This window comes from Triticum aestivum, chromosome 7B, assembly GCF_018294505.1.
Source record: "Triticum aestivum cultivar Chinese Spring chromosome 7B, IWGSC CS RefSeq v2.1, whole genome shotgun sequence".
Taxonomy (NCBI): Eukaryota; Viridiplantae; Streptophyta; class Magnoliopsida; order Poales; family Poaceae; genus Triticum; species Triticum aestivum.
In genome coordinates, this window is record NC_057813.1 from 316839614 (window position 1) to 316853364 (window position 13751).

The window sequence follows — 13751 nt, forward strand, 5'->3', positions numbered from 1 at the left end:
AACGGAATTACAATACCATGCACGATCGGACGGAACGGATGCCGCAAAAATCGTCAGTGGTCAAATCTATAATAACATAACTCTCCTACAAACAAAATATAGATTGCAATTCGGTCCTGCTAGCGCCCATGGTGGGGTGGACGCGGCCGAGCTCCTCCTCACGACCGAGGCGGGGTGGACACGGTCGAGCTCTTGCTTGCGCCCATAGCGAGGTGGACGCGACCGAGCTCCTACTGAGCGAGCTGCTGTGGCGTGGCGGACGCGGCCGAGCAAGCTGCTGCTCGTGCCCGAGGCGGGGCTGATGTGGCGCAGGTGCCGTACACTCCTATGGCTGTCAACTTCTTCTCTTTTATTTGGTCGGAATTGAGCTCGGGAGGCAGTGGCGCCGGTGGCACCAGCTGCAACGGGAGCGATTGGTGCTGAAATTTTCCTCTTGGAAACTGCAAAACGACGAGGAAAAACTAAAGATATACATACACTAGTTGAAATATACAACTCCTCGCAATTTTTTAATGGAATTAGCAGATATATACTCCTTCCGTTCGAAAAAGCTTGTTCCAATCGTCTCTTAAAAAATGTATCTAGCACGAACCAACCCGTGGTTGGATGGTTAGAGAGACTGTGGTATCTCCAGCCCACCAGGGTTCAAGTCCCGATGCTCGCATTTATTCTTAAATCATTTTAGGATTTTCGGTGTACATATTCAGTGGGAGGAGACGTTTCGGTCGACAACAAGGTGCCTACGGTGACTTTCGGAGGTGCTCATAGGAGTAGGAGTAGGGTGTGTATGTGTACATTTATAGGGGTGAGTGTATACACGTGTGTATGAGCGTTTGCGTCTGTACTGTGTTAACAAAAAAGTATCTAGAGGGAAAAGCTTTTTCGGACCAACAAAGTATACATGTTTGAGACGTTTTTCCGTTCCGGTACCGTATATCTGCAGTTATTTCGCGGCACTGCCAGATTTGCGGCGTTTCCCAAAGTTGCTCTAACCCACCCTGCTCGGGTAATTTCTAGTCAAAAGTTCCCCTTCCCTTACCCACCTCCTCTCCCTCACGAACCCTCCTACTCTTCCAAACCCTATCATTTATAGGAGTGAGTGTATACACGCGTATATGAGCGTTTGCGTCTGTACTGTGTTAACAAAAAAGTATCTAGAGGGAAAAGCTTTTTCGGACCAACAAGGTATACATGTTTGAGACGTTTTTCCATTCCGGTACTGTATATCTGCAGTTATTTCGCGGCACTCCCAGATTTGCGGCGTTTCCCAAAGTTGCTCTAACCCACCCCGCTCGGGTCATTTCTAGTCAAAAGTTCCCCTTCCCTTGCCCACCTCCTCTCCCTCACGAACCCTCCTACTCTTCCAAACCCTAGCATTTTCCCTTCCCGTTTCGAGCTTCCCATGGCCGACGGCGAGCCGGAGGCGCCGGCAGAGGATAACCATCCATTCCCGGAGGCGTCGTCAGCCGATATGGAGAAGCACCCGCCGCCGGAAGCCCCCGAGGCGTCTCCGGCCGAGACGAAGCCAGAGAAGAAGGTGGTGACGGAGACGCAGGTGAAGGAGGTGAGAAAGTCGGGGCCGAAGGAGATAGAGAAAGAGGCGAAGGTGAAAGTGGAGAAGGAAAAGGAAAATGTGGAGATCGAGGCGACGCTGCGGCCGACCGGAGCTGGGACGGAGGCTCCCCCCATCCTTGCGGTGCCGATGTTGGCCGTGCCGTGCTTCATAGCTCCTCCAGGGTTTGCGGTGCGTGTGCAGTTTCTGTCTTGGTTGCATATGATGCATTGAATGCGTTTGAAGTTTAGAGTTATCATGGTTATGGGTACGGCCTGCTCAGGTTGTGTCTTGACTAAATAAAGGATAAACACGGTATGGTGTTCAGTCTCTTGGGAAGATATGGTTAGTGCTAGCGCTGATGCTGAAACAGTGGCGTACTTTGAAATTTGTGTTTAGTGCTTTTGGATCCTAGTTTGTTCGGCAGCCAGGACCAACAACTAACTGAAGTATGGTGATCTGTCATGTGATAGTTGGTTTCAGGAATGGTGCTAGACGAGGTGGATACTGGTGGGCATGTTTCATAACTCTTGTGCCATTCTTAGGTTCCTTCTGCAGATATCGGGAGTGGGCTTGTATCTAGATTCGTGGTTCATAATTTCCGGGTGCCCGATCTAGAAGAGGTGGAGACTAGTGGCCATGTTTTGGAACTCATGTAGTTGGGCTAGATAGTGTTTGCGTGGTTTTTTATTGCAACATATTTAGTCATCACTTTGTCACCGTTTCTGCTTATTGTTGCTACTGCCATATTTGGTGAGAAGGTTGGGTTGGTATCAATACTGTCAAAGAAGCAGAATTCCTTAGGGTTAAACTATCAAAGCACATAGATTGGTTGTGTTTTCAGTTCTCAGGTTTAGACTATCCTTATGGTATTTTCTGTACTTAGGTTGTTTGTTGAAGAAGTGTTGATATCTATTGTCGGACACAAGTTACAAAACAAAATTTGTGAACTTCAGCTTATCCTGTAATTGCAATTTAATTGTACTAGGAAAGCCTCATGATTTGGCCAATGGAGAAGACATATAGATATGCATATGCAGCTTAAGTTCATAATGTTGAATAAAAAACATTGCAATAAATTTAGCAGAAGTGTGTGCTTGATTCAAGGAGCAATATCAATTCACTAATTGTATAAGTATGGGAGGTATAATTAGTTGTATACTTGCACCTCTTTGTAGTTGTTGCAATATACATTGTTTGTCACCATACATGCTTATTGTCTTAATACTAGTAGATCACAGTTAAACAGGAAGATATACACCTGTTTCTTTTCTATAGCATGGTATACAGAAATGCAGTACTACATAGGTTTTTAAAGAACCTTTGGGTTTGTATGTGAATGGATCCATATTATATTATCATCTTTTTTCCAGTGATGGTCCTTTATCTTGGTTTGTTCATTGGACTTGTAAAATATTATCTTTTTGAAAACAGGGCCAGTTTGCAATGAGCCATCAAGCAGCTTTGGCAAGTGTTACAGCTCAGGCACATATACAATTGCAATCACCAGCCTCAGCTGCATATTCAGAAGGGCTGCCGAGTCCATTTCCACATCCTATAACACCTAAAGCTATTCGGCCACTGCAGCAAGCACCATCAGTAACTCAAGGAAGTATTGGAAGACCAATTGCAGAGAGGCCATCCTCATCTGAGTCAAAATTGCAACATCATGCAGCTGTAAATATTGTGGGTGATGGCTTCAATTGGAGGAAATATGGTCAGAAGCAAGTGAAAAGTAGTGATAATTCTAGGAGCTACTATAGATGCACAAACTCAAGTTGTTTGGCCAAAAAGAAAGTTGAGCATTGTCCTGATGGCCGTGTTACAGAAATCATATATAGAGGAACACACAGTCATGAACCACCACAGAAGACCAGATTTGTAAAAGAGAGGTCGCCTCATATTTATGTTCCCCCCATAGGTGATGGAACTCTGCAACTTGTGAACACTGAAATTGTGGAATCCCGTACACCGACATGTAAATTAAACCAGAGTGCTGCCATCGAAAATTCTGAACAGCAGCTCTTTTGCTCAAGTGATTGTGAAGGGGATGTTGGTAACAAGTCAGAAGATGAACATCGTAGTGCAGAGTCGCAGCCAAAGCGAAGGTCATTGTGCTCTTGCACTGTGCCATTCATATACTCATATTTTCGTTGTTTAGTTGTTCTTACCATTGTTTTCTTTATTATATTGTTCTTTGAACAGGATAGTTGAAGCCACAACATCTAACTTAACTCCAGTTCTCCGAACTGTCAGGGAGCAAAAGATTATCGTGCAGGCTGGGAAGATGAGCGATGGGTACAGATGGCGTAAGTATGGGCAGAAAATTGTGAAGGGAAATCCAAACCCCAGGTGTGTGTTGCTATTGCTTACCCATGGTTACTTCAGTGAATCTATTAAACATTAAGGCTAGTTCTATTCAGGTGCTTATTAATGACGGTATGCCTAAACTGACAAAAACATCTGGTGTGAGGATGACCAAACTGACAAAAACATCTGGTGTGAGGATGACCAAACTGACAAAAACATCTGGTGTGAGGATGACCAGGGTTGTAAATACTGTCTTGGCAGCTGCCTAGGTGCTCAGTGGAACACTACTGTCAGTTCTAATTGCGAAGCTAGCAATGAGCAGAGGTGGAAGACAATGTTTTTTCGGTGCTTAAACTTCCACTGCTTTTCTGCATTCTCTCCATTCTATTTATCAGACTTATAGAAGGAAACTGGGGATGTGGCCCCTAACTTTGCGCCCCCGTGATCCACAATGCTCGTGCCTTCCCGCGAGCAGATCAACAGGGCACAAGACTCGCTCAAGGCGGTTAAGCCTTTGAGCTAAACCAGCTAACTCACCAAGCCTAAACTGACGGAAGAATACACAATAACAAAAGGGATGCCATGGCAGCGAAGTAATGTAGCCTGCCATGGCAGCAGAACCGGCAAGGTTTATTTCTAACATTCGCTAGAGGCGGTTAAGCCTTCGAGCTAAACCAGCTAACTCGCCAAGCCTAAACTGACGGAAGAATGCACAATAACAAAAGGGATGCCATGGCAGCAGAATCGGCAAGGTTTATCTCTAACATTCTCCCCTCCCCCCTCCCCCCCCCCACCCGCTCTTCCTAAGCCTTGCGGTTCCTACTTTATTTTGTTGATGCCTATCCTGCTTCTCAGCTCTTGGAACCTGATCCTTCCAAGTGGCTTCGTCAGAATGCGCGCGAGCTGTTGATCAGTGACGATGCACTCCACCACGACCTTCTTCTCTTCCATGCACTCCCTGATGAAGTGAAAGCATAGGTCGATGTGCTTGCTCCTGTCGTGGTGAATGAGGCTCTTGCTTAATGAGATAGCTGATTTGTTGTCCACCTTCGGAACCGATGGACCCTCCTCCTCCATAGTTAGATCCTTCAGCAACCGGGCCAACCGGACGACCTGACAAGCCATCGCTGTTGCTGCCATGCATTCAGCTCCGCAGGAACAGAGGGCCACCACACCACCCCAGGCTTCTGCGATTGCCAACTGACTGGGTTGTTGCTAAGGAAGAAGAGCACGCCAGTAGTGCTCTTGCGCATGTCTGGATCACCGGCCATCTCACTGTCACAGTTTGACAGTGAAGAGCCGGAGCTCCTGATGTAGTGACAACCGTAGTCGATCGTGCCGGCGATGTAGAGCAGGATGTGCTTGACTGCTGCGAGATGCAAAGTGATCTTGGGACACTATAGGGGTGATGTAGGGCGGAACCCTATGGGGTCGATCTTTCACGTTTGGAGAGGATCCTACGGGGAACACGAAGAACGTGCGGAAGAACACGAGGGAAAACACGAGGGGAAAACAAAAGAAACACTCAACCGACACGAATTTGATCACACAAGTGGTAGATCCTCGAGGCACAAAGTAACACGAGATCCAAAGTTAACAAGGGACGATACAAGAGTAACCGTTCTTCTCCGTGAGGAGGTCTTGATTGTCTTCTCCGGATGGAGGCCTTGAATCCGGATGGATCTTCTCCGAAGAGGTGCTCACGAGGAGTAGATCCGGTATGGATGAGCAATGCTCTATCTCAAATGAGCTAAAACCAATGCTAACCCTAGAAAGGACAAGGGGAAGGTCTATTTATAGTCTAAGCCTTCAAAGGGGTAGGAGAGGGGCGAAACGAGTACACGGGCCTCGACCCGGATACGCTGCACGCAGGCAGGGCGGTAGTACCGGGCCCTCGGGCGGTAGTACCGCTTGTAGAGCTTCAGCGGTAGTACCACTTTGATGGGGCGGTAGTACCGCTCTGGAGCCGTTCGATCACAAGAGTTTGTCGGGTTCGGCGGAGGAAGGGTGGATGTAGGGCGGTAGTGCCGCTTGGCTGGGTTCAGCGGCAGTACCGCTTGGCGTGGGCGGTAGTACCGCCCGTTCAGGCTGGGTAGCTTCTCCTCTTGCTCTCGATGTCCATCTTGTACCGTAGCTTCTTCTAGGTTGGTTCCTTGGTACCTAAACACACAAAGCATCTCCGTTTGAGGTAGTAGCCATGTCTCAAGTGGGTCAAAGGGAGGTTCAACAAGGAGAGAGTTAACCTCGGATTGAATAGCACGTGCTCGAGCTCTTGTCATGGGTCCACTTGGAGCTTGTGCAGTCGAAGTAGTGTCCATGGGGATGATCGTAGGATGCTCCGCATAAGGGGCCTTTTTGCAAAATAACATAGATGCCCCCTTTTTCTAAATTACGGAGAAGTTTGGGGTTATCTACGAAACCTGTGCTCAGATCCTTTTGTTCTTTCACTTCTCCTTATTTTCCTTATTCTCGGCCAACCCCTTCGGCAGGCCTTTCCTCCGGCATTCCCGTTGGCCCAAAGGCCCAGGCTGCTCCACGTCGACAAGGCGAGGCGTGCGGCGGCATGCGTTGTGGGTGATGACACGGAGAGTGGTGGCATGCTGGTGCTGCTAGGCGGTTCGGCGGATGGTGTGGCGGCCCGACGCGCAGATGGATGGCTACGTGTGCTTGCATTTAGGCGGCGCAACAATGCGGTGCGTGCGATCGAGATGATGAAGCGACACGTTCGTCGTGTGTAGTCGCAGCGTGTGTGGGTGCGACCGTTGGGTGGCGCCAACAAGAGTGGGCAGACGAAAATTTTATCTTTCTTAGATGTGGTTTGATTTATAGACACATGCACATGCACATTAGTACGCTAGTGAATTTTGCTTTCGGTGCCAATTCACTAGTCATATTTGCAGATCGTGCGAATGTGATACGCCACTACGTGCACGTCAGTACGTGCATGTGCGTACCACCACTTCATCCGAATATATTCATCAATCTCTTCATGGTTAGCCATCCTTTTTCCATCTAGAGGGTCGTGTAATGCAACAATTCAGATCTGATCTAGACATGATTTTTTTTTTGAAAAAAATGATCTTCATGGGGAGGATCATGGGGATGATCAATACCTTTCGATCTCGTGAAGTTTGCTGTAAGTTGGTTTGTAGCCGTGAAGATCATTGGTGCAGTTTTGCCAATCATCCTGGTGAGAGGGGTTTGTCGTCGATGATCTTGGCGTCAAGGTCACCTCCTCCCCATCCGCATCTTGGCGAAGCTCCATGCTGATAACATGCTGAGAGTATTGTGGAACGCAATGGGAAACTAGAGACGAAAAGCAGAAGGGAGACACAAAGTAGACACAAGATGTAGGATATTGGCTCTTATCTTTATAATTCAGATCTCCGGAGTAGAACTACAATTGTTGAGCCGTGCCCCTTAATAACAGGTGGTCTGCTAGGCGTATCCAAGTATGAATCCACCAACCTTTGGCTTGGGAAATGGGCATGACCCTAGTGGGGTCGGTTTCCAAAAGTATGGTTAAGGAAAACACAAATAAGCACTTAACAGTTTTTTAGTTGAACAGAAGAAAATACATGATGCATGTATGGCAAGAAAATGTGCATTTTACTTTAATATCTTGACAAAGACTTAAATGTATAATTTTATTTTCATCATTTTCTTAAGAAGGAATATGTGTTATATACATATCTGTCCATGACAATAAAAATATAGGCTAAATATTGGTCATATCATCCCACATATTGGTCTACACCGTCCTATATGTGTTAAAATGATAGTTACGATATGATATGCTAAATCGGTAGACTGCTGAAACTGATATTAGAACCTTGCTTGCCCTCAGAGCATGCGCTTGGTACCTAATGTAGCGAGGGATTTTAACAGACCATATAAAAGAATCATAACTCAATCGATGTGTTTTTTAGTTCGCATAAATTGTACCTCACAATTTTTAACTAATTTCTATATAGGTGCTTTACATATATTTTCCTAGCCTTTTCCTCTTCTGGAAAACAGTCATGCCAACAATGCTGGCCACTCCCTTGATCAACATGCCCCCAATGGGTCGGGTTTGGATGGGTAGAGCTGAACCAGATCCATACCCATATCCATAAGTTCATTTATTGCCCATCCGTGAAAGTATACATGGGCAGACATGGTCCGTACCCATACTCTCTGGATATCCAGCAATCCATGGATATCCATATCCATGCAACAATGAAAACAACGACCATAACAATATCTTACATATCATCAACAATAACTATAAAAGGTCACATAACACGGTAGACAATACACGTTAAGAGTTTTACATACATCAGAATTCAGAACTACAAATGGCAAACCACAATATGGTTAATACTTACTCGAAAGGAAATTAGGACAGGTTATATGACATGTGTCATTGCCATGTGGGCCCCGCTTGTCAGATGGGTATCCATGGAGCAAGTTCTAAATCCATGCCCAACCCATGAGTTAGTATCCATCCGTCAAAATCCATGGGTAGAAAAGGTCCTCCAAACCTTTGTCCAACGGGTTGGATGTCCATGGATACCTGGATCCATCGATAATATTGACATCCCTAATATACTATGTGATTGCAGTGCCAATCATTTGTCCCTTTTGCGATGATAGTGTACACCTGAACTGTACCTGTGATCATGCTGTTTCACCTATTGGCCATTGAGTTTGTGGTCAACGCAATAGTATGGGGGTGGCATGAGCAGTAACTTAAAGGGATGTGTATAGTACCAACACAATAATACTAATGAGTATGAGCATAGTAGCTATAGGATTAAGTCTAGGGATGGTCTTGCCCCAGTGGCGTTTGGTGTGATGCCGAGTGAGTGCGCGCCGCCAGCGCTCTTGAGCCGCGCTTGGTGGCTAGGGGCCGCTGTGCTGCTGTTTCTGCTGCTCCATGGGGGGCTGGCAGATACAAGCGGCAGGGCCAGCATGCTCCTAAATAAGCTCGACGAGGTTCCTGATCCGGCGGAGGGGCCCCGCCTCGTCCTCGACCCCAGCAGTTACCGCGGTGGTGGAAGCAGGGTTGAGGACGAGTGGAGCACCAAATTCTGGCGGTTGGGTTGGAGCTCATACACACCCGTGCTTGTGGAGATATGGCGCCAGCTGAGGCCTCTGGCTGTGGCGTTCAGCCGCCGATTTTAATCTCCCTGCCGGTGTATCTTCTGGCCGAAAGGTGGCTGTGTGGAGCTTTGGCTGCTACAGATCGGCGCCGGCTCCTCTTCCCTGGTGGTGGCACCGCTGCATCCGAGTGAAGGACCAATATTGGACCTGATTGTAATCTAAAATCTTGCTATGGAATCCTCCGTGCAAAATGTTAGGGACATGAGTGTACTTTTCTTTTCTTTGAGTCTTTTTCCGAGCTTTGTAATGTCACCGCCCTAAAATAATGTAGCTCCCTGGATCCTTCGGAGTCCATCTCTGTTCAAAAAAAAAAAAAAACTAATCAGTATACCATTGGCAATTTGTTTACTAGATGTGCACTAAAAGACGGATATTAGTTTACTAGATGCACTCTGGACATTGTTTCACTCACTGAAGCTCTTCTGTGAAACCCATCATGCACTGTATTCCTCGAGGCACCCAACCGTTGCATTTAGTTGATTGGTGCTCCATACGTGAGCTGTGCTTCAGAGAAATTTGATATACATTTGCTCAAATTTACGCATTTTTCTTGTGCTATAATCGTGCAGCCTGTGTCCACATATCACTGGTTACCCATGCATTTATATTTTTTAGCTTTCTTATCATACATTTGGAATCTGCTAGAGATCATTTGTCTATGGTTTAATGTGGATATGCATATAAATGAATTGATAGCGATTCTGTCGGTCGCTAAAAAGAATCTGAATATTAGTTTATTATTCTCTGCTCTGCGTAAGTAGTGTTTTATTGAGATTGCTTTCTTGCTCAACCTCCGCAGGAGCTATTATCGCTGCACACATGATGGGTGCCCTGTCCGTAAGCATGTCGAAAAAGCACCAGATGATATAAACAATATGGTAGTAACCTATGAAGGTAAGCACAACCATGGTCAACCATTTAGAAGCAGCAACGAATCAAGGGATGAATCCGTCTCTGTGATCACTCCAGCAACGACAATCACTGAGCAACCCAGTACAGTGTCTTCAACATCGGGTCAGAAGCTTCCAACCAGCACAGAGAAGGCCGCTGACAGTGAGTCCACCATGGACACAACTTTAGAACTAGGAGGTAAGAAGCCACCAGAGAGTGCACAAACCCCGCGCAGCATGAAAATTAATCCAGACGGCCTGAAGAATCCCCTCCTGAAAGATACTTCTGCAGCAGTTCCTGTCCAAAACAATTGATTTGCGATGATAGGTTTGATCAACTAATGCATTTGTTTGTGTTATTTATATTTATTGGTTATGAGAGCTGTTGTTGGGTTAGCTTCTGTATATGAGATGAGGGTCAGCATTGTGCGGAGCATCACCGGATTGACAGAAGTTGGGACAGAGAATCTAGGTTCAGAAAGCCATGATGAAACTTACAGTTGTCCCTCTGTATAGATTTCCAATCCTTACCATGTATAGGTACTGTAATCGCTTCTGAGGCTAAGCAAAAAGGAGACAAAGAACCTTCTTCATGTGTGGAGTGCTCTTTAGCTGTATTGTTCTAGTTGGATTGATCACAAACTTTAACTGATCTGAAATATGATGGATTCATCTGTCGTTATATTCATGGTGTATGCAAGTTAACAGTCTATGGACACGGCGCTACACTGTTTGTTGACTACGTGCATTGACATGTTACATTAAATTCCAGTACGCTTTTGTGATCCTCCCAAGATATTGCCCGACTCCAGTGATGGAGGGGTGATGACGGCGGCGCGCCTTCGGTTTGCTTCAGTGCTTGTAGTCGTCACTATGTGGTCTACGGATCTGGATGTTATTTTTTATTTTTGATGTTCGTTTTATTGTCAGGTTGAATTGCCATGATTGAAGATGAATAGATTGGAAGTTTTTTGAAAAAAAAAGAAAAACTTGTGTGCATCCTAAAACATAGGTTGATGTTAGAGATTAATCGCTGTGGCGTAGCAGGTTTAGAGGTTTTCTCGGAGGTTAAATTTAAACATCATAATTTGCATGGCTAAAGAGTCGGTGTACATTCTTCATAACTTGTTAGAGCATCTCTAGGGTACATTCTTCATAACTTGTTAGAGCATCACTAGTAGATCCCGAAAAACTACTAGGCTTGGAAAATAACAGCCGTTTTACGGTTCCACGGTGAAAAAAAAAAATGACCCGAGCAAGTCCTGAAAAACGCCAACTCGGATTTTCTTCTTCTTTTGGGGGAGCAGTACATTGGACCCTGAGTGCCGCATATGTGCAGTTTTTACTGTCCCATTTCCAGCTTCCCGTATCGTTCGGAATTTTTCGACGGGGCGGAAGTTTCAGCCGTGCCCTCCATTTTGCCGCCGCTGTCGCATCTCACCGTCGATTCTTGCTGCCCTGGCCATTCCGTGCCGTCGAGTAGTTCTGCCGCCCTCTGCATCATCTTTTCACCACTTTGTGAGCTCGCGAGTGGCCATTCCTTCCCACAGGCGCGTGGTCGCCGCAACCGCCATGGTGGAGCTTTGCCCGAACCTTTGTTGCGGTTAGAAGAGGTTGCTCTGGGCGCGATTGAGCCGCAGATTCATGTTCGCAGACGTCGCGCCCACCGGGCAACCGCCGGTTTGGGCCCGCGCCTCCGTGGGGAAGTAGGGGCGGCGGGTTTGCTACCAGCCGGCGGTGGGGAAGAAGCAACGCCATCCTTGCAGCCAAACATAATTTTTCTAGTGATTTCCATGGGTATTATTTTAGGAGACAAGCGATACGTAGATTAAATCGCGAATTTTTAGATGGATAATGATTGGAGTTCGTCGTCGTCGTCGTTGGAGACGGATGATTCTCACATAGAGGATATGCTTTTTGCAATGATGTGGAGTGACACGTCTCCATCGTATCTATAATTTTTTATTGTTTCATGTTAATATTCTACAACCTTTCATATACTTTTGGCAATATTTTATATTGATCCAGTGCTCGGTGCTAGTTCCTGTTTGTTGCATGTTTTTTGTTTTGCAGAATATCCATACCAATGAAGTCAAAACACGATAAAAAAGTACGGAGAATTATTTTAGAATATATGTAATTTTTGGAAAGTGAAATCAACGCAAGACGATGTCCGAGGCCCCCACAAGCTCAAGGGGCGCGCCCCTCTACCCAGGGCGCCCCTGGCAAGCTTGTGGCCACCCCGCGGTTGGAGGTGTCCTTCGGGCGCAAGCAAGCTTATATCCGGATAAAAATCGTGTTAAAATTTCATCTCAATCGAAGTTACGGATCTCCGGAAATTTAAGAAACGGGGAAAGGCCAGAAAACAGAACGAGAAACAGAAGAGCACAGAGAGATAGATCCAATCTCGGAGGGGCTCTCGCCCCTCCGCCGACATGGAGGCCAAGGACCAGAGGGGAAACCCTCCTCCCATCTAGGGGGGAGGTCAAGGAAGAAGAAGGAGGGGGCTCTCTCCCCCTCTCTCCCGGTGGCACCGGAGTGCCGTCGGGGTCATCATTGTGACGGTGATCTACACCAACAACCTCGCTACCGTCAACACCAATTTTCTCCCCCTCTATGCAGCGGTGTAACACCTCTTCTCCCTGCTGTAATCTCTACCTAAACATGGTACTCAACGCTATATATTATTTTCCGATGATGTATGGCTATCCTATGATGTTTGAGTATATCCGTTTTGTCTTATGGGTTGATTGAATGATTGATGATCGTGATTGGTTTGAGTTTTCTGTTTTATTTTGGTGCTGTCCTATGGTGCTCTCCGTGTTGCGCAAGCGTGAGGGATCCCTACTGTAGGGTGTTGCAATATGTTCATGATTCTCTTATGATGGGTGGCGTGAGTGACAGAAGCACAAACCCGAGTAAGTGGGTTGTTGCGTATGGGAGTAAAGAGGACTTGATACTTAATACTATGGTTGGATTTGACCTTAATGATCTTTAGTAGTTGCGGATGCTTGCTAGAGTTCCAATCATAAGTGCATATGATCCAAGTAGAGAAAGTATGTTAGCCCATACCTCTTCCTCATATAAAATTGCAATAATGATTACCAGTCTAGTTATCGATTGCCTAGGGACAAATAACTTTCTTATGACAAAAAGCTCTCTACTAAAACTAACTTAATTGTTTCTTTATGTAAACAACCCCTAACTTTTATTCACGTGCTTTTTATTATCTTGCGAACCTGTTCCTTTACACCTACAAAGTACTTCTAGTTTCATACTTGTTCTAGGTGAAGCAAACATAAAGTGTGCGTAGAGTTGTATCGGTGGTCGATAGAACTTGAGGGAATATTTGTTCTACCTTTAGCTCCTCATTGGGTTCGACACTCTTACTTATCGAGAAAGGCTACAATTGACCCCCTATACTTGTGGGTTATCTAGACCATTTTTCTGGCGCCATTGCCGGGGAGCAATAACATGGGGTGAATATTCTCGTATGTGCTTGTTTGCTTTATCACTAAGTAGATTTTATTTTTTGTTCTAAGTTGTTTTATATCTTTAGTTATGGATATGGAACACGAAATACCAAAAAAGTTAGGTGTACTTGCTACTCATGGAGATGGGGAACCTCCTAAAACCCTCGATGCTCGTTATGTGAAAAATATTAAACACTACTTTGATAATCCTGAGAAGACCCCGTTCAACTTGATAATAGGAGACACGTTGGATCAACGTGAATACTTTAGGGACTATCGCTTGACTCAAAAAGGGAAACTCTTGTGGGATCAAATTGAAATGTTGCAATGGTATGCTTGGAATTTATGCTTGAGAAATGGTTATACTTGCTGCTCTAG

General features: G+C 45.8%; 1 protein-coding gene across 1 annotated transcript; it reads left to right on the top strand.

Moving 5' to 3' along the window:
- The first annotated feature begins 1293 nt into the window (after window positions 1-1293).
- Window positions 1294-10612, top strand: LOC123156513 (probable WRKY transcription factor 4). The gene is made up of 4 exons (XM_044574629.1): window positions 1294-1744; window positions 2987-3660; window positions 3758-3904; window positions 9810-10612. The coding sequence occupies exons 1-4, from the start codon at window positions 1403-1405 to the stop codon at window positions 10213-10215; spliced, it is 1569 nt and encodes a 522-aa protein (XP_044430564.1). The 5' UTR covers window positions 1294-1402; the 3' UTR covers window positions 10216-10612.
- The last annotated feature ends 3139 nt before the right edge of the window (window positions 10613-13751 follow it).

Coding starts and splice junctions, on each gene's coding strand:
- LOC123156513 (XM_044574629.1), top strand. CDS start 1,403: ATGGCCGACGGCGAGCCGGAGGCGCCGGCAGAGGATAACCATCCATTC. Junction 3,661..3,757: donor GAGTCGCAGCCAAAGCGAAG/GTCATTGTGCTC, acceptor TTCTTTGAACAG/GATAGTTGAAGCCACAACAT. Junction 3,905..9,809: donor AAGGGAAATCCAAACCCCAG/GTGTGTGTTGCT, acceptor CAACCTCCGCAG/GAGCTATTATCGCTGCACAC.